At 45.6% G+C, this 21,803-nt stretch overlaps 1 protein-coding gene across 1 annotated transcript in view; it reads right to left on the reverse strand.

The window, feature by feature from the left end:
* Window positions 1–21,803, reverse strand: part of TSPAN2 (tetraspanin 2) — a 203,566-nt gene that overhangs the window by 27,006 nt on the left and 154,757 nt on the right. Inside the window, exons 3-4 of the mRNA XM_068265557.1 lie at window positions 13,532–13,629; window positions 3,442–3,516 (exon numbers count right to left, since the gene is read on the reverse strand). Of these exons, the coding sequence (XP_068121658.1) occupies window positions 3,442–3,516; window positions 13,532–13,629 (173 nt within the window). The remainder of the gene's footprint in view (window positions 1–3,441; window positions 3,517–13,531; window positions 13,630–21,803) is intronic.

Here is a 21,803-nt window from a genome sequence, read left to right on the forward strand (position 1 = left end):
AGACAGCATTGCAGCTCTGAAGAATTAATCCCCAGCAGTAATCTGCAAACAGACATACCCTATAGTATTGTGTTGATAGCAGCATTACAGGGCAGTTATTATCTCTGCCCACAAACCATTGTAAGAAAGCTAAAATAATGTTTTTATATTCCTTGCAATATATAGATCTGAACTGAGGGGATTACTTTGTCATCAACAAAAGGGGAAATTCATGGGCGTAGCAATAGGGATGCAGAGGTTGCAAAGGGCCCTCCCTCAACTGAAGTATTAGCTCTCTATTGGCCCTGTGCTCATAATAATCACTTCTATAGATACTTTGAATATTGGTTATCATTAACAAACTGCTCCCCATTCCCTTCTTACACCTCTGACACTGTAGTTGCCATTGGCAGGTTTTGGTGTGCCGTATCAATTGCTATGTATAGAGTGCTTGTGGGGCCCCATGTAAAACTTGCACCGGGCCCACAGCTCCTTAGCTATGCCACTGGGGAAATTATTTTCTTTTAGTGTTTGGCACTAGTAAAATTATGTGTTAATATTTACTGCGTTGGTCTTAATCAACTTTTTTGTTTTTCACTTGCTCTTTTTCTTGATGTCGATATGCCTGATAAAGCTTTCATAAACAAATGAAACTTGGTGTAATTTGCCTTCTTAAAACAGAAGGAAAGTTGCAATAATTCAGTTGTAAGTGAACATTTGTGGTTACCCACAATGCACTACTACTAAATATGCAAATTATCCCTTTTTGCCCTTGTTAAGCCAAGCAAGCATCCAGAACTGCTGGTGTATAGCAAGCCTATAGCTTTAAGTTTTATTTGCATATTTAGTAGTAGTGCATTGTGGGTAACCACAAATGTTCACTTACAACTGAATTATTGCAAATTTCCTTCTGTTTTAAGAAGGCAATTACACCAAGCTTTGCTTTTTTAGTAGGAGGGCTTTTTGGTTCCTTTTATACCCCTATAAATTCCTAGTAGTTTGGGTCACCCTGAGCTGCTTGGTTACTCTGCTGTCTCTCTGGTATAAACAAATGAATAGAGGTACATTAGCTATACAGATTTATTTGCTTATTTATTGCCACTTCTCATAACAGACACCCAGCAGGGAACACGTTTTTGCCACTAAAATGATTCCTGCACACAGGGCTCTGAAAGTGTGATGAGATCCTGATGAAATCCTGAGAGACATGTAAATAATCAGGCAGCTAAATTAGAAAGTCCCAGAATAAAAGGCAGGCAGTTCCTTTAACACTATGCTGTGGCTTCTGCTGCGGTGGCTGGAAAGAAAACGTTTTTCGCTCAATACTCATCTGATGGATCAGGAAACGTCACAGCGATGCCTCCCAACAAATAAGGTTTCCCAATCCATGCTCCTGCCCACGGGAACCCGCGACGTCACACGAAGGACGCAAACGAGAGTTGACGATTGCGACACTTTGTGCGGAAGTCATTGGGAATCTTAAACATCCAATCCGCTGTGACGGACATTATCGCTGCACGTGGCAAAGTGTTGTTCACCATATCACATATCGCTTGTACCCACGTTGCGAGATCAGTAGCGTGGCAGAATAATTCTGTTAACTCACTGCCCATACAGTTCTATGGGGCTGTACATTGTACTGTGTAACTGATCACACTATTCTAACTCAGTACCTGCGGGCTTTGTAATGAAGTATATGTCCAGTCTCTATTGCAGTTCACGTTAAAATGACCACTGTGAACCTAGCCTTATGCTGGGAACACACAATGCAGTTTCCCATCCGATTGACGGGTGATTGGAAAGGAAGTTGTACCATGTGTACATGTCCACACTGCTGATAGATATAGGGATCGATTTTCAGATGATAACTTCACAAAATCGATCCCTTTCTCAATCAGAAACAGATTGGATATGTTGGAAATAATCGCCCAATTCCCATCTATCATTACTCATTATTTTTTAGCCCAGTCCTTCAGCACATGTCATTCTAGGTAGAAGAAAGAATTACATGTGTTAATGATTGGGTTGTAATTCTCTGTTCTGCCTCTGGAGGTCCCTCCAGAGGTAGAATCACATGTGATCAATTATGTCTTACATGTATATGTTCACATGTATTTTCGATTTTTCATGATAGTTCCATTTAAAACAAGGTGATAAAGACAACATTTTGATATTCACTGGATGCCCTCTGTTAAAGGGAAGGTTCAGGGAGGGTGGGTAAAAAATAAAAATCAAATTCCACTTACCTGGGGCTTCCTCCAGCCCGTGGCAGGCAGGAGGTGCCCTCGCCGCCGCTCCGCAGGCTCCCGGTGGTCTCCGGTGGCGCGCCCGACCTGGCCAGGCCGGCTGCCAGGTCGGGCTCTTCTGCGCTCCAAGGCCCGGAACTTCTGCGTCCCACGCCGGCGCTCTGACGTCATCGGACGTCCTCCGGGCTCTACTGCGCATGCGCAGAACTACTGCGCATGCGCAGTAGAGCACGGAGGACGTCCGATGACGTCAGAGCGCCGGCGTGGGACGCAGAAGTTCCGGGCCTTGGAGCGCAGAAGAGCCCGACCTGGCAGCCGGCCTGGCCAGGTCGGGCGCGCCACCGGAGACCACCGGGAGCCTGCGGAGCGGCGGCGAGGGCACCTCCTGCCTGCCACGGGCTGGAGGAAGCCCCAGGTAAGTGGAATTTGATTTTTATTTTTTACCCACCCTCCCTGAACCTTCCCTTTAAAAGAACAGGAAGTGACTGAAAATCCCTCAGCTGAATAGAAACAATAAAATCCTCACAGTGATTCTAATCCTTCCCCATGCTGTTTAAAAGTTTGTTTTGAAGACCGAGAAAAGATTTTTGAGCCCGATCCAATTCACTTTTTTTCCTATGTTTTCTCCTAGGTTATATTTATACATTATAAATAAAATACCCTTTTAAACCACCAGCAATCCATAACATATTTAAAATTATATTAATAATATAATAATTGGTTCTTTTCCGTTAGCCGGGCACATCCACTAGGTGGTGATAAAACTCCACCAGAGTTACATCTTTCCCTACTTTCCATGGCGGCCTGGAGGGGGAATAGTAATTAACGCCACCTGGTGGTTGCGCCCGGCTAACGGAATAGTATCTAATAATTATCTCCTAGGAAAAAACGAATGCTGGGGATACACGGTATGTTTCTGTACTGTGTATCAAGCAGCTGATCCGGCCAGCTGATAATATTCAGCTGGTCCGATCACGCTGCTTGATCCCCGCCAGCGGACAATGGCAGGAAATCAAGCAGCTGATAAGGAGCGCCGGCGGGGACGAGCGGTAATCGATCCGCGGGGACGCGGCGGGAGTTGATCCGGCGGCTAGTCGGCCGCCGGATCGACCCGTGTATTCCCAGCATTAGGCAAGAAATATAATTAGATCGGGCCCACTTTATTTACTGACAGATCTTGCAAGCCTAGAAGACAAGGACAAAATGATGGAATTACCTCTTTTTTGCCTAAAAATGCAAACACTCCTGCAGTGACCTCTGCTGCAAAAATGACCAGTAAGCACACAAAAAACTGAAAGAGAAAAAAACATAAATCAGTGTGGTAGAAAAAGGCAAATGGTGTGTTTAAAACAAACCTGAAGTGAGAGGGATATGAAGGTTGACATTTATTTCCTTTTAGGCTACTTACACACCAGGACGTTGCATTTAGGGGACATTATAGGGCACATAACGTGCCCCTAACGCAACGCCTGGTGGTGTTGGAGCAGGACCCTACCAAGAGCCGCGTTACAAGCAGCTCTTGGTGCGCCTGCTCTGTCGGAGGCGCTGCGGAGACCACGTGAGCCAGCCTATCAGCGGCCGCTCCAAAGAGTAAACACTGCAAGTGCAGTGAATGCCAAGTAGCCATGTGCCTGGCTACATAGCGGCCTCTCCCCGCCTCCTCTCCGCCCCTAAAATTAAAAAAAAAACACCCGTACTGAGCATGTGCAAACAGTCTAAAGCGGCTTAGCCGCGTATAAAGTACTGCATGCAGTACGTTGTCTTGACGTGAAGCGTTACTGTGTAACGCAACGTGGGCACTGTGAACAGCCCATTGATTTTTCATTGCTGTGCGGTGGGGGTGCGTTACAGGCTGCTCTAACGAGCGCCTGTAACGTCCCACTGTGAAAGCAGCCTTAAACAATACCAATGCCTGGCTGTCCTGCTGATCCTCTGCCTCTAATCGTTTATAGACCCTAAACAGGCATGCTTGTTTTAGGTGTGTGATTCAGACACTACTAATGCCCGAAAGATCAGCAGCATGCAAGACAACTGATATTGTTTAAAATCAAATATGGTAACCTCCATATGCTTCTAATTTCAGGTGTACTTTAAGTGATACTAAAGTAAAATTAAAGCTGGGCTTCAAGATTTTTTAAATTTTAACTTGTAAGGTGTTTTTTTTAGCTTATTTGAATATATACTGTATATTCTTATTAGAAGCAAATTCATTATTTTGTTTCTGTTTCATGGTGCCTCCCCTGGACTTTCACCTGTAAGGGTTTGTAAGTGAACAAGTCTCTATACACATTTATGGGTTAATTGAAGATTGCAGAACAGTGGAAAACACTAGAGGACATAAACGATTCAGCAAGCTACAATGGGCTTGATTCACAAAGCGGTGCTAACCTACTTAGCACACCTTAAGACTTTTGGGCGTGATAACCATTGCACTAAGTAGGTTAGCACCGTTTTGAGGAATAAACTCGCGCGCAAAGTCCGGTGCGCGCGGAAAGTCGCATAGGGTTTAATGGGCGCAAAACTTTATGCGCACTAAACTTTACGTGCGCAAACTCTTACGCGTGCATTCGCGCGCGAAGAGGCAGTTTGCACGTGATAAGCTGCTTTTCACTGGCATGCTAACACTTAGCCCGCTTTTGTGAATCAAGCCCAATGTGTCTTTAGTACAGGTGTTGAATGCTGTAGTGATTTCAATCTAAGATCTGAGCTACACGCCCGTATAAATAGTATCAAGAAAGGTTTGCCAAGTCTGTTTGCTACCAATTTACAGAGGCAATATCAGGGTGCACACATCTATAGGGCATTTTTGCTCCCTTTTCTGTGCTTTTGGATTGGCTTCCCAGAGTTTTATCTTTCTTCGTGTCATTAAACTGGCCTTTAGGACTACATTACTTCTTTAGGATAACTTCTGGGCTTTTGGTTTTGTCTATTTTGGCAGATATGAGAGTATTAATACACATTTTACTTACCGTATATACTCGGCTATAAGTCGAGAAATTTAGGTCTGATCTACTTTTGTGAAGTAGGGGGGTCGACTTATACTCGCATCAGACCTAAATTTCTGACTTGCAGCCGAGTATCTAGAGTCCTTTCTACTCTGCATCTGCTGCAGTCTGCCCCCATAGTGCTGCCAGCCGGCCAGATTGTGTCCCTCTGGACTTCTAAGATTGCTAGATGCCAAAATTCCGCTCCCCCCTCCACGCAGGAGAATGGACAAACCCCCGCTAATTACATATGCAGGCAGCGGCTGAGAATGCTGATCCCCCACTCAGCACTGATCCTCCTTAGCTGCGGGGGTAGGAGCTGCTCACTGGAGCTGCTCACTATGCCTCACTCGTACCTGATAGCTGACTAACAGGGCTCTCTCCCCAGCGCTGTTTCTCCCCAGCACTTGCTCTATAAACAGCGCTGGGCGGCTGGCACTTCAGGGGGAGACAGTAGCTATTAGATTGGTTGTGCTTGACAGTGATGTGGGGGGCGGAGCTTAAATCACGGGGGGCGGAGCTTAAATCGCCGATGTCTAGTTAACAAAAAGCTGCTTGCATCAGGGACAGCTGGTGAGGGCAATGATCGGTGGCATGGAGGGATTTAGAGCGGCTCCTACCCCCTTTGCGGAGGTAAGAGCCGCTCTAAATCTCTCCGTTCCAGCCACCGATCATTGCCCTCACCAGCTGTCCCTGATGCAAGCGGCTTTTTGTTAACTAGACATCGGCGATTTAAGCTCCGCCCCCCGCGATTTAAGCTCCGCCCCCACATCACTGTCAAGCACAACCAATCTAATAGCTACTGTCTCCCCCTGAAGTGCCAGCGCTGTTCATACAGTATCATAACGTCACTGTGCAGCGCCAGGGAGAGAGCAGCTTATAGATCTCAGCCAGCAGGTACATATCGTAGCCAGATCTGAGGCAAGATACCTTAAACAATTAACCTTCATGATATACAAGCATGTTTCCAACACTGTGCTGTTGTTGGTGTTCTGTATTACCACATTAACAGTAGCAAAGTGTGGGGAAAATGCATGGAGATCATGCAGGGCCATTTGTTTCAGGTATCTTGTCTCATACATGTGAAAACAGCACAAAAAAAAGTACTATAACCTCCTCAAGGTGAACCTAAATCAAACGGTTTACCGTACCTTGCGCTTCTACCAGCTACCTGCAAACATCCTAAGCCCAGCGCAGTCACTCAACAATCCTTCAATACCCCGCAGCGGGTGTTTCATTTTCCACTGACTGGCAGGTCAACGGCCACTGCGCTGCCCTGGCCGCATGCATCCTTGATCACGCTTCTATCACCGAAAGCGTCCTGCGCAGGCGCAGTACAAGATTTTCAAGTACTGCGCCTGCACAAGACGCTCCCGGCAACGAGCATGATCAAGGACATGCATGGCCAGAGCAGCACAGGTGCAGTGGCTGATGACTTTCGAGTAGGTAACTTAGCCACTGTGGGGGACCGGAGGATCGTTGCATGTTTAAAAGTTCATGGTTTCACTGTATGCATTCTGTAGTTAGCATGAATAAAATCCTTTAAGGCACACTTTCCTGGGTCGACTTATACTTGAGTCATCAAAAAATTCCATCTTAAGAGGGTCAAATATTTGGGTCGACTTATACACGGGGTCGACTTATATTCGAGTATATACGGTACTATTTTTCCTGTAATCTTTTTCCCACCCAAACATTTCCTTTCTTTTATTTACCTTTGCACCTTTCACCTCTTCCTACTTCCCCACTGTTTTGATACCTCTTCCTTTTCCTATTTGTTTATCTCCACCCATCACACTTTTCTCCTCCCACACTAGGGATGAGACAGGAAATTATACAAGTTCGGACTTGCAGCGAATTGGCCATTTGGAATTTGCAAATTGGACCATGCAGGCTGATATAGCTCAGTCAGGGCACATAGCCCGACGCGTTCCGGGTTCAGGATTTTTGGCTATTCCCCCCTGCATGATTGACAAGGAGTTAAAGAAGCATGGGGGGAGCTACCCAATTTTTTAGATAGTAAAGAGTATGTATATTTTCCAATGTCCCCTATACAATACTATTGCACCTGTACAGTGAATGCTGACAAAAGCATTGAAACATAGCAACACATTCCCAGGAACATATGTATAGCTCTAATTGTACATTTAAAATAGATTTTCTTTAAAACAACTCAAAAGGTATTTTTAGTATTTCGCTTCCTCCCACTATTTTCCCTTACACATCCAGCAAACTTGCTGATGATAGCATGTAAAGGGGCTCTCCAATTAACCACAGAATTTGGTGGCTCGGCACCACTGAATTCAATGCAAGCTCGTGAAACTGATTTGCTGAAATTCCGTGGACCAGTCAGAAGTTTGACAAACATTTCACAAGCGCACCAGCAACATTTCCGCTCATCCCTATCCTATACTCCCCGTTCTCCTTCCGTCCTACTTTTAACCTATCTACCCTATCTTGTCCATAGAGTTACTCCTTTTCCCAGCCATCCTTCCCTAATCATATCCCACTCCCTTTGAGTCCAAACATCTCAACCACTCACAACTCCTCTCCACAAATCCCTCCTTTATTTCTCTATCCCCTCCCTTTTTCTCACCCTATCCTATCCACTTCGGGACCACAGTCTTTTCGCCCCTTAAGGACCAGAGCCTTTTTCTCCATTCAGACCACTGCAGCTTTCACGGTTTATTGCTCGGTCATACAACCTACCACCTAAATGAATTTTACCTCCTTTTCTTGTCACTAATACAGCTTTCTTTTGATGCTTTTTGATTGCTGCTGCGAGTTTTACTTTTTATTATATTCATCAAAAAAGACATGAATTTTGTCAAAAAAATGACTTTTTTAACTTTCTGTGCTGACATTTTTCAAATAAAGTAAAATTTCCTATACATTTGAGCGCGAAAGTTATTCTGCTACATGTCTTTGATAAAAAAAAAAACATTCAGTGTATATTTATTGGATTGGGTAAAAGTTATAGCGTTTACAAACTATGGTGCCAAAAGTGAATTTTCCCATTTTCAAGCATCTCTGACTTTTCTGCGCACCTGTCATGTTTCATGAGGGGCTAAAATTCCAGGATAGTACAAATACCCCCCAAATGACCCCATTTTGGAAAGAAGACATCCCAAAGTATTCAGTGAGAGGCATGGTGAGTTCATAGAAGATTTTATTTTTTGTCACAAGTTAGCGGAAAATGACAGTTTGTGACAAAAAAAAAAAAAAAAAAAAAGTTTCCATTTCTTCTAACTTGCGACAAAAAAAAATGAAATCTGCCACGGACTCACTATGCTCCTCTCTGAATACCTTGAAGTGTCTACTTTCCAGAATGGGGTCATTTGTGGGGTGTGTTTACTGTCCTGGCATTTGGGGGGTGCCTAATTGTAAGCACCCCTGTAAAGCCTAAAGATGCTCATTGGACTTTGGGCCCCTTAGCGCAGTTAGGCCGCAAAAAAGTGCCACACATGTGGTATTGCCGTACTCAGGAAAAGTAGTATAATGTGTTTTGGGGTGTATTTTTACACATACACATGCTGGGTGGGAGAAATATCTCCGTAAATGACAATTTTTTTATTTTTTTTTACACACAATTGTCTATTTATAGAGATATTTCTCCCACTCAGCATGGGTATGTGGAAAAATACACCCCAAAACACATTATACTACTTCTCCTGAGTACGGCGATACCACATGTGTGGCACTTTTTTGCACCCTAACTGCGCTAAGGGGCCCAAAGTCCAATGAGTACCTTTAGGATTTCACAGGTCATTTTGAGAAATTTCGTTTCAAGACTACTCCTCACGGTTTAGGGCCCCTAAAATGCCAGGACAGTATAGGAACCCCACAAATTACCCCATTTTAGAAAGAAGACACCCCAAGGTATTCCGTTAGATGTATGGTGAGTTCATAGAAGATTTTTTTTTTTTGTCACAAGTTAGCGGAAATTGATTTTAATTGTTTTTTTTTCACAAAGTGTCATTTTCCGCTAACTTGTGACAAAAAATAAAATCTTCTATGAACTCGCCATTCTCCTAACGGAATACCTTGGGGTGTCTTCTTTCTAAAATGGAGTCATTTGTGGGGTTCCTATACTGCCCTGGCATTTTAGGGGCCCTAAACCGTGAGGAGTAGTCTTGAAACCAAATGTGGCAAAATGACCTGTGAAATCCTAAAGGTACTCATTGGACTTTGGGCCCCTTAGCGCACTTAGGGTGCAAAAAAGTGCCACACATGTGGTACCGCCGTACTCAGGAGAAGTAGTATAATGTGTTTTGGGGTGTATTTTTACACATACCCATGCTGGGTGGGAGAAATATCTCTGTAAATGACAATTATTTGATTTTTTTTACACACAATTGTCCATTTACAGAGAGATTTCTCCCACCCAGCATGGGTATGTATAAAAATACACCCCAAAACACATTATACTACTTCTTCTGAGTACGGCGATACCACATGTGTGACACTTTTTTGCAACCTAGGTGCGCTAAGGGGCCTAACGTCCTATTCACAGGTCATTTTGAGGCATTTGGATTCTAGACTACTCCTCACGGTTTAGGGCCCCTAAAATGCCAGGGCAGTATAGGAACCCCACAAGTGACCCCATTTTAGAAAGAAGACACCCCAAGGTATTCTGTTAGGAGTATGGTGAGTTCATAGAAGATTTTTTTTTTTGTCACAAGTTAGCGGAAAATGACACTTTGTGAAAAAAAAAACAATACATATCAATTTCCGCTAACTTGTGACAAAAAATAAAATCTTCTATGAACTCATCATACACCTAAAAGAATACCTTGGGGTGTCTTCTTTCTAAAATGGGGTCACTTGTGGGGTTCCTATACTGCCCTGGCATTTTAGGGGCCCTAAACCGTGAGGAGTAGTCTTGAACCCAAATGTCTCAAAATGACCTGTGAAATCCTAAAGGTACTCATTGGACTTTGGGCCCCTTAGCACAGTTAGGCTGCAAAAAAGTGTCACACATGTGGTATCGCCGTACTCAGAAGAAGTAGTATAATGTGTTTTGTGGTGTATTTTTACATATAACCATGCTGGGTGGGAGAAATATCTCTGTAAATGACACATTTTTTTATTTGTTTTACACACAATTGTCCATTTACAGAGAGATTTCTCCCACCCAGCATGGGTATGTGTAAAAATACACCACAAAACACATTATACTACTTCTCCTGAGTATGGCGATACCACATGTGTGACACTTTTTTGCAGCCTAGGTGCGCTAAGGGGCCCAACGTCCTATTCACAGGTCATTTTGAGGCATTTGTTTTCTAGACCACTCCTCACGGTTTAGGGCCCCTAAAATGCCAGGGCAGTATAGGAACCCCACAAGTGACCCCATTTTAGAAAGAAGACACCCCAAGGTATTCCGTTAGGGGTATGGTGAGTTCATAGAAGATTTTATTTTTTCTCACAAGTTAGTGAAAAATGACACTTTGTGAAAAAAACAATAACAATCCAATTTCCGCTAACTTTTGACAAAAAATAAAATATTCTATGAACTCATCATACACCTAACAGAATACCTTGGGGTGTCTTCTTTCTAAAATGGGGTCACTTGTGGGGTTCCTATACTGCCCTGGCATTTTACGGGCCCAAAACTGTGAGTAGTCTGGAAACCAAATTTCTCAAAATGACTGTTCAGGGGTATAAGCATCTGCAAATTTTGATGACAGGTGGTCTATGAGGGGGCAAATTTTGTGGAATCGGTCATAAGCAGGGTGGCCTCTTAGATGACAGGATGTATTGGGCCTGATCTGATGGATAGGAGTGCTAGGGGGGTGACAGGAGGTGATTGATGGGTGTCTCAGGGGGCGGTTAGAGGGGAAAATAGATGCAATCAATGCACTGGGGAGGTGATCGGAAGGGGGTCTGAGGGGGATTTGAGGGTTTGGCCGAGTGATCAGGAGCCCACACGGGGCAAATTAGGGCCTGATCTGATGGGTAGGTGTGCTAGGGGGTGACAGGAGGTGATTGATGGGTGTCTCAAGGTGTGATTAGAGGGGGGAAATAGATGCAAGCAATGCACTGGCGAGGTGATCAGGGCTGGGGTCTGAGGGCGTTCTGAGGTGTGGGCGGGTGATTGGGTGCCCGCAAGGGGCAGATTAGGGTCTAATCTGATGGGTAACAGTGACAGGTGGTGATAGGGGGTGATTGATGGGTAATTAGTGGGTGTTTAGAGGAGAGAATAGATGTAAACAATGGATTTGGGAGGTGATCTGATGTCGGATCTGCGGGCGATCTATTGGTGTGGGTGGGTGATCAGATTGCCCGCAAGGGGCAGGTTAGGGGCTGATTGATGGGTGGCAGTGACAGGGGGTGATTGATGGGTGGCAGTGACAGGGGGTGATTGATGGGTGATTGACAGGTAATCAGTGGGTTATTACAGGGGAGAACAGATGTAAATATTGCACGGGCGAATTGATAAGGGGGGGGGGTCTGAGGGCAATCTGAGCGTGTGGGCAGGTGATTGGGTGCCCGCAAGGGGCAGATTAGGGTCTAATCTGATGGGTAACAGTGACAGGTGGTGATAGGGGGTGATTGATGGGTAATTAGTGGGTGTTTAGAGGAGAGAATAGATGTAAACAATGGATTTGGGAGGTGATCTGATGTCGGATCTGCGGGCGATCTATTGGTGTGGGTGGGTGATCAGATTGCCCGCAAGGGGCAGGTTAGGGGCTGATTGATGGGTGGCAGTGACAGGGGGTGATTGATGGGTGGCAGTGACAGGGGGTGATTGATGGGTGATTGACAGGTAATCAGTGGGTTATTACAGGGGAGAACAGATGTAAATATTGCACGGGCGAATTGATAAGGGGGGGGGGTCTGAGGGCAATCTGAGCGTGTGGGCAGGTGATTGGGTGCCCGCAAGGGGCAGATTAGGGTCTAATCTGATGGGTAACAGTGACAGGTGGTGATAGGGGGTGATTGATGGGTAATTAGTGGGTGTTTAGAGGAGAGAATAGATGTAAACAATGGATTTGGGAGGTGATCTGATGTCGGATCTGCGGGCGATCTATTGGTGTGGGTGGGTGATCAGATTGCCCGCAAGGGGCAGGTTAGGGGCTGATTGATGGGTGGCAGTGACAGGGGGTGATTGATGGGTGGCAGTGACAGGGGGTGATTGATGGGTGATTGACAGGTAATCAGTGGGTTATTACAGGGGAGAACAGATGTAAATATTGCACGGGCGAATTGATAAGGGGGGGGGGTCTGAGGGCAATCTGAGCGTGTGGGCAGGTGATTGGGTGCCCGCAAGGGGCAGATTAGGGTCTAATCTGATGGGTAACAGTGACAGGTGGTGATAGGGGGTGATTGATGGGTAATTAGTGGGTGTTTAGAGGAGAGAATAGATGTAAACAATGGATTTGGGAGGTGATCTGATGTCGGATCTGCGGGCGATCTATTGGTGTGGGGGGGTGATCAGATTGCCCGCAAGGGGCAGATCAGGGGCTGATTGATGGGTGGCAGTGACAGGGGGTGATTGACGGGTGATTGACAGGTGATTGACAGGTGATTGACAGGTGATTGACAGGTGATCAGGGGGGATAGATGCATACAGTACACGGGGGGGGGGGGGGTCTGGGGAGAATCTGAGGGGTGGGGGGGTGATCAGGAGGGAGTAGGGGGCAGATTAGGGACTTAAAAAAAAAATAGCGTTGACAGATAGTGACAGGGAGTGATTGATGGGTGATTAGGGGGGTGACTGGGTGCAAACAGTGGTCTGGGGGGTGGGCAGGGGGGGGTCTGAGGGGTGCTGTGGGCGATCAGGGGGCAGGGGGGGGGAAATCAGTGTGCTTGGGTGCAGACTAGGGTGGCTGCAGCCTGCCCTGGTGGTCCCTCGGACACTGGGACCACCAGGGCAGGAGGCAGCCAGTATAATAGGCTTTGTATACATTACAAAGCCTATTATACACTGTTGCAGCGGCGATCCGGATGCCAGTAACCCGCCGGCGCTTCCGAACGGCCGGCGGGTTACGGCGAACGGGGGGCGGAGCCAGTCCCCGGCGGCTGATCGCGTCACGAATGACGCGATCGCCGCATAGCCACTCCCGCAGCCGCCCCCGCCGATGGGCGTATTGCGGTCGTTTGGGACCGGTCTTTGCCGCCGCCCATCGGCTGGGGGCGGTCGTTAAGTGGCTATACTGTCTTACCCATCTTAACCTCTGTTGCTTTACCTTAGGTTCTTACTCCCCTTCTTTCCCATGTAAGTCAGTATCATTGTTTTCAGATGTATACATATGGCATTGATTTTTGTTGTTGAGTTTTTAGAATGCTAAAAAAATAATCATAGAGTAAATATATTACCGCTCCAAGCAAACACTGTGATTCTCGGGCAGCACCGCAACAACCAAAGAAGCCGATGAGCATCATCAGAGCCCCCGCTGCTATAAGCACATAAAGGCCTGATGGACAGAACAAATGCACAAATTAATTATGATACTTTCATCATTTTACAATTAATTCTGTGACTTTCTTAATTTCTAGCAAAAACTAAAAGACACATAGAAGATGCTGTAAATGATGAATTCATCATACCATGACAGCTTCCCGCCCCTAATTGTTTTGGGGGGTTAGCATGTCTGGTTTATTGAAAAATATACAATACAGGGAAATACAGTATTTTGACCATGTAACATTTACACCATATATCACAAAGTGACACGGTACAGCATATAACAATAATGTCCCTTCAGCACACGCCGCAGGGTGGGTGAGCAAGATTTCATCCAAGGCAACCAGACATGTCAAAATATCAAAGTAAAAGTAAACAAATAAGTAACATTTAAACATTGAATACACACATTAAATGCAATACCCTGAGCCAACTAACACAAATCTTCACAGGATAAGCAGGTAATCGCATGACAGACTGTGCATATTTTCCAAAAAGGTCCTGCAAAGGCTTCCCCCAAACCTTCCCTCCAATTACACCTTTTGTATGTGTTAAGCGTGTCCAATCTGCTCAAATGTTCAGATATTTGGCTTGAATTCCTCTATTCTGGTAAATGGGCTTCATGGTGAGGGAAAATATGATTAATGAAGCGAATCTAGTCTATATGTGAAGGTACCACCATGTGTATCCATTGCTTGGTTAAAATGCCAATGTATTGATGTGTTTTTGTTTGCACTTGGTTTCACTGAGTTGTTAGCACTTTATACTGATCTGTATCAGATTAATAACAAGTGTGTGCCTACTTAGGTCTTGCCAGGTTACAATTGATAATGCATATGTGGCAGTGGCGTAGCTACAAACCTCGGGGCCCCGATGCAGAATTTGGACCTGCCCCCCCCTTATATTAAATAGCCAGGTATAGGCGCCTCCAGTATAGGTAGCCAGGAATCGGTGCCCCAGTATAGGTAGCCAGGAATAGATGCCCCAGTATAGGTAGCCAGGAATAGGAGCCCCCAGTTTTGGTAGCCAAGTATAGGTGCTCCAGGATAAATGACCAGGGAGAAAGACAGGGACACGGGGGAGAGACCACCAGGGAGAGAGCCAGGGACACAGGAGAGACAACCAGGAAAAGAGACAGGGACACAGGGAGAGACAGCCAGGAAGAGAGACAGGGACACAGGAGAGACAGCCAGGGACACAGGAGAGACAGCCAGGGACACAGGAGAGAGCCAGGGACACAGCCGAGACAGCCAGGGACACAGGAGAGACAGCCAGGGAGACAGGGACACATGAGAGACAGGGACACATAAGAGACAAGGACACAGGACAGACAGCCAGGAAGAGAGACAGGGTCACAGGACAGACAGCAAGGAAGAGAGACAGGGACACAGGAGAGACAGCCAGGGACACAGGAGTGACAGCCAGGCAGAAAGCCAGGGACACAGGAGTGACAGCCAGGAAGAGAGACAGGGTCACAGGACAGACAGCCAGGAAGAGAGACAGGGACACAGGAGAGACAGCCAGGGACACAGGAGAGACAGCCAGGGACACAGGAGAGACAGAACACAGGAGAGACAGCCAGGGACACAGGAGAGACAGAACACAGGAGAGAAAGCCAAGGGCACAGGAGAGACAGCCAGGGAGAAAGACAGGGACACAGGGGAAACAGCCAGGGACACAGAAGAGACAGCCAGGGACACAGGAGAGACAGCCAGGGAGAGAGCCAGGGACACAGGGAGAGACAGCCAGGGAGAAAGACGGGGACACAGGGAGAGACATCCAGGGAGAGAGACAGGGACACAGGGAGAGACAGCCAGGAAAAGAGACAGGGACACAGGAGAGACAGGGACACAGGAGAGACAGGGACACAGGAGAGACAGCCAAACACCGGTGAGACAGCCATGGAGAGAGCCAGGGACACAGGGGAGACAGCCAGGGACACAGAAGAGACAGCCAGGGACACAGAGAGAGGCAGCCAGGGAGAGCCAGGGACACAGGGAGAGACAGCCAGGGAGAGAGACAGGGACACAGGGAGAGACAGCCAGGAATAGAGACAGGGGCACAGGGAGAGACAGCCAGGAAAAGAGACAGGGGCACAGGGAGAGACAGCCAGGAAGAGAGACAGGGACTCAGGGAGAGACAGCCAGGAAGAGAGACAGGGACACAGGGAGAGAAAGGGACACAGGAAGAGACAGGAACACAGGAAGAGACAGGGACGCGGAGAGACAGGGACACATGAGAGACAGGGACACAGGACAGACGGCCAGGAAGAGAGACAGGGACACAGGACAGATAGCCAGGAAGAAAGACAGGGACACAAGAGAGACAGGGACACAGGAGAGACAGCCAGACACAGGTGAGACAGCCAGGGAGAGAGCCAGGGACACAGGAGAGACAGCCAGGGACACAGAAGAGACAGCCAGGGACACAGGAGAGACAGCCAGGGACACAGAAGAAACAGCCAGGGACACAGGAGGGACAGCCAGGGAGAGAGCTGGGGACACAGGAGAGACAGCCAGGGACACAGGAGAGACAGCCAGGGAGAGAGGGGTGTATACAGCTCGGACTTACAAAGCCTAGGCAGCAGAATCTCAGTCCATCAGCGCTCTGCAGTATCCCAGGGCACATTTGAAGTTACACACAGAGGCTAGAAGGACCCCAATCTCCTCTGCTCTGTAGGCTGACTCCCATGTGCCCGTTTCCCAGTGTTTAAAAAACGTTGTGTACTTCAATCAGGCACTTGAGAGGCAGCCTGGGGAGGAGTTTGGGGTCCTTCTTGGCTCTGTGTATCTGTACATGTGTCCCGGGACAGTGCAAAGCACGCTGAAGATTCCTCTGCAGTGCAGGACACAAGGAGCAGTGCCGCAGGAGCGTTACACATGGGGAGGACAAGCAGGCCCCTCAGGGGCCCCGGTCGCATGGGCGACTGCTGCGACCGTGGCCCCTACGCCAATGATATGTGGTTATTATACCCATGACCCCAAGGGAGTGTGGATGGTTTTAAATATTTTTAATTGTGTGTCCATACAGCTGTTGTGTGTTTTTGATATTAATAAAACTTGATATACATTTTTGAATATACCCTGGCATGGTGCAGTTTATATGTGGAGACCTTTCTTTCCTTTTTGAATCTATGTTATGCCCGCCCATAGCACATTCCTAGTGGTTGGCACATTCCTAGTGGTTGAGTGCGACACATACTTGCATGTATATACGTATCTGTATGACATGCCTCTGTGTCGTTATATCGCCGCCACCAGCCCCCTCCCCCCCCCCCCCCCGCGCACTCTGCTGTCCCCCCTAAAAAGATTGCCAGACAAGCCTGCTTTGTTTACATAAGGCTTGTCAATAAGCCTCCTCCGCATCACAAGCTCCCCCCCCGGCACTCCCTGCCTCTACTAGCTTCCTCCGATTGGAAGCCAAGCCCCAACCTAGGAAGTTTTCAAAAGTCAAAAATGAAAACATCACCTTTCAAAGAACCAGCAAATTGGCATTTAGAATCTTCATAAACAGATATATTAGGCTAGCAGCTGTCAATTTTACAAACTAAATTCAGTACTTCTGATTAGTCCCATGATTGTAAGAATCCCATAACTGTTACAAACTTATCTGACGCTGCTGCCGGCGGCTCCTCTGGCGTTTTCGGGCAGCGAAGGAGGCCGCTTACTTCATCTCCATCTGGCGGCATCCCCGGCTCCCCTGTGCATGTGAGTCAGAGCTGCGGTTTCGGCCGTGTCTCTAGGTGGGCGCGCACGATTCAGAGTAGCCTTTATAGGCTAAGGAGGCGGGTGTGAGGCGTGTTAGCTGACGTAGTAGTCAGCTGACACGGAATTCCGCAGGAGCGCTGCTGATTGGCTGGAAGTTCCGGGGGTGTGGTTCTGTACTTACCTCGGTATTTAAAGAGAAACTCCGGCCAAGAATTGAACTTTATCCCAATCAGTAGCTGATACCCCATTTTACATGATAAATCTATTCCTTTTCACAAATAGACCATCAGGGGGCGCTGTATGACTGATATTGTGGTGAAACCCCTCCCACAAGAAACTTTGAGTACGTACTCCTGGCAGTTTCCTGTCTGTGATCCTTGTTGCACTGTGGGAAATAGCTGTTTACAGCTGTTTCCAACTGCCAAAAAAGCATGCAGCAGCTACATCAACTGCCAACAGTAAAAATGTCACCATGTAATAAATGTAAATCAGGGATTTAAAAGATTTTACAATGGGCAAACACTGACTAAATAATTTATACATAATTATTGTAAAAATGAAGCACTTTTTTATTACATTATTTTCACTGGAGTTACTCTTTAAGTCCTGACTTGTCAGTTGTCCAGTGTCCGTTATAGCTATCAGTTCGCTGAGCACTGGACCTTGCTTTACTACTGTGCCTAGTCAGCTTGCTTGCAGAGCTATATATATATGCAGACACTGCCGATATACAGTATATGTACTCTAGTTAGATCAGTATTGTATTAAGTATTTTGTTATATCTGTTACCTACCTTATTCTTCTGATATATTATATTCTGTGTATGACCCGGCTTGCCACTCACTTTTATTTTGTCTCATCCTTCTTGTACTGCAGTCATCTGATAATGGTTAAGATCTCGGCCTGTTCCTTTGATACCTCTGTTTCTGATATGTGTATGACCTTTGACTATTCCAGACATCTTACATTCTAAGTATCTAGTGTTCAGACATTCCAATAACAAAGTTTTTTATGTTGCATCAGTGCATCACCAATAAGTATCTAGAAGTGCCCGTTCTCCTTCCCGACCAGGTTTCGGTCTTTTACCATCACCAGGGTTGGGAAGCAGAACTGGCACTTCTAGATACTTATTGGTGATGCACTGAGCACTTTAGTGTATTTAAGTGCAATATTATTCAATGCGATTTGATGCAATAGAGTCCAGTGTGCATGGACTCAAAATGTGAGTTTTTATTTCTGTTTAATCTTGCTTGAGTGTTTTAATAAAGTGTACCCCTCCCCCCTTGACTCTAGAATATGTTTATGGAGACGGTTACCTGTCCCTTTTGAGCGCTGGGTGTCTGCAGGATTTACAGAGTGTGGAAATTGTAGTGAAAGTGCTGAGGAATATTATTCTATATAATTTTTCCATTATGGATCGGAATCCTCTGGCTGCTGACTATTGCTACTTGTGTTTGCATCAGCGCTTGTATACTTCGATAACCAGGAAAGCTTGGCGGCCCATCTAAGTACTGGATATCCTATGGAGGAAGGAGGCGGGGCACTATTGTAGAGTGTTTCTGCAGGTGGAGATGACATGTAACTATTTGCTATTAAGCTAATAGAGGATGGGCGATTGTGTGACGCATGACATCACACATGTGCCCTTACTAGGCAACCACATGGGACACATGTATGGACAGCAGAGGGAGACCGGAGCAAGTGGCGGCCACGCACAGGTAATGTCCTGCGGGGGACATTAAATCTTAGGGAGGACAGCGTCAGGGGTTTCGTCATGTTGGTCACTCGTCCCGATATCGCTCATCCCGATATCACTCGCCGTTACCACCGTGCACCCGATCGAGCAAGTCGGCCCTACAGCTTGCAGCATCTCTGACCGATTAATGCGACCAATTGTGGCCCAAAATTGGTCGCACTGTCGGTTGGGCATGTGCGGCACCGATTTTCATCCGATTCCAATTATAATAATCGGATCGGACGGTCGATCAGTCGTCAAGTCGCCTGATGTATGGCCACCTTTAAGCAATTAAGCTAAAGAACAGAAGAATAGAGAAACAGAAGTAAAAAGCATGATACACACATCCAATTATGATTGGCTAATTTTACCACCTCCATGTAGTATATGAGCTTACCTACACAATCTGTTCATAGTATTCAAAATCTTTTGGCCCTCATGCTGCACAGAGGTGGTAACATCTTTCAGTTATTGGCCACTCAAAATCGTGTGTGTGTACAAAACAAACCCAAGTTACAGTATCTGACTAATGCCCGCTAAACTTTACATGTGCTACCAGTGCAAAGTAATGGCTAGCAAAACAGGGCCTACACCACAGAGATTCCTTCTTGTACTGCATATGACAGGGCATTCTGGACTGCAGGAGGTGCTGAAATATGTTTGTATAGAGAACAATAATACACCTCTACTGGAATATTGCCATTACATTGCACAAGCTGACTTTTCTGGTCCTAGCTTCTTGGCTACAACATCCTCCACCTTAAAGGACCACTATCATGACATTTGTAACATTTAAAATACATGAAAACATATTCAAATAAGTACTTTTCTTCCAGAGTAAAATGAGCCATCAATTACTTTTCTTCTATGTAGCTGTCACTTACAGTAGGTAGTAGAAATCTGACAGAACCGACCGGTTTTGGAGTAGCACATCTTCTCATGGGGGATTCTCAGGGTTTTATTTTCCAAAGCAGTGAATGGCAGTTGCTCCGTCCAACTGCTCAAAACAATGTGAAGAGAGCAGGGAGGCTGGTCAGCATCTTTATATAAAACTTTTTCAGGAAGTGTTTTTATAAAGCATAAAGGCCATGCTGAGAATCCCCCATGAAGCGATGGACTAGCCCCAAACCTGTCAGCTCTCTCAGATTTCTACCACCTACTGTAAGTGACAGCAACATAGGAGAAAAGTCATTTATAGTTTATTTTACTCTGGAAGAAATGTACTTGTTATTTGTATGCGTTTACATGTGTGTTAAATTTTACATTTTCTCGCGATAGTGGTCCTTTAAGGGAATGCTCATATGTTTGTCTGTTAAAATGTCACATCAGACAGAACAGAAAGTTAAAAGTTATTTAGATGATGATCACTGGCATTCATACAAGATGCTGCAGATGTAGATCAGATTTATCAAATAATATATGTATGCCTCAGACTGCAATGCCACCATTAATAAACAGCAGACCTCACCTTGGTCTGATATGACCCACGCAGACATTGAAAACTCTTGTCACTAAATAGCAAGCAATTTTTAAAAAATACAGGCCAGGGTTGTTGGATCCTTAATCTTCTCTGATTATCTCCAGCCTTAGTCATTTAGGCCCCTATAAGTATTTTCTGTATTTTTGCAGACGATGTGCATAAATCTTCCACTCTGCTGTGTAAACTTAGCGCAACCTACTTTGAAATTATGATAACAATTTAATTAACGTCAAGTATGAAGCTAAGATTTCAAGACTGCAAAGCAGCTGCAAAATTAGACATGAACCTAAATATATCTCTTCAGCAGCAGTGATATGAGATGTAATCTGGGCAACAGCTGTATGTGATGCATTGCTTCTAGACTGACTGGAAACTCGCAAAGAAATGTATCCCCGGGGATCTCCCAGGATTCAGCGTTCACACCCACCTCCTGCCAATCACTTTCTCTCTGAAGAACAGTCTATTTTAGCCCTTGGCTTATACATATATGATCAGCTGTAGTGATAGAAATGGGGTGTCACTGCTCAGACTGTACACAAGTTCCATTCAAGCTTAAAGAGGAACTGTAACGAAAACAATGTCATAAATCCAATTTTTTTTTACAATATTTATTTATAAATTTAGACAATGTTTTGCCATTGTAAAAATTTTCCCTCCCCCGATTTACATTCTGAAATTGATCACAGGTTGCAACATCTTTAGTCCTATCAGGTTCATCTTTACAGAATGTTTTACTCATAGCTCTGAAACCAGTACAAATAATCCTTGGTCCCCCAGAATGCTCTAGGAGGAAAATTTCACATAGCTAAGCAGCCTTGGCTAATCATCACTGGGAGGGCGGGGTTTACATACCAATATACAGCAATATATAGATATAGGAAGTGTTTCTGATGCTGAAACCAGGAAAATTGCTGTAAAAAAAAAAGAGCATCTTGAATAATTTGCTGTTCTCCACTATAGGTTACTACGGGGCCCTTTTTAAAGAAATGCTTGTATTCATCAGAATTTCTCAAAAAATGGCATTCTGATGGATATGGAAAAGTAACACAGGAAGTACTCAGAAAGGAATAAACAATAATATGTTTATGAATATACACTCTAAACTGTAACGATCGGTGTCAACACACAGAGAGAATCTGATTATTGGTGATCTGCAGTATCACCAAGAATACAGATCTATACCTGATTATGGATGATCTGCAGAATCACTAATAATACAGATATAGCGCTAACCTCTGGACACCTCTCTATATATATATATA

This window comes from Hyperolius riggenbachi, chromosome 2 (assembly GCF_040937935.1).
Source record: "Hyperolius riggenbachi isolate aHypRig1 chromosome 2, aHypRig1.pri, whole genome shotgun sequence".
Lineage (NCBI taxonomy): Eukaryota > Metazoa > Chordata > Amphibia > Anura > Hyperoliidae > Hyperolius > Hyperolius riggenbachi.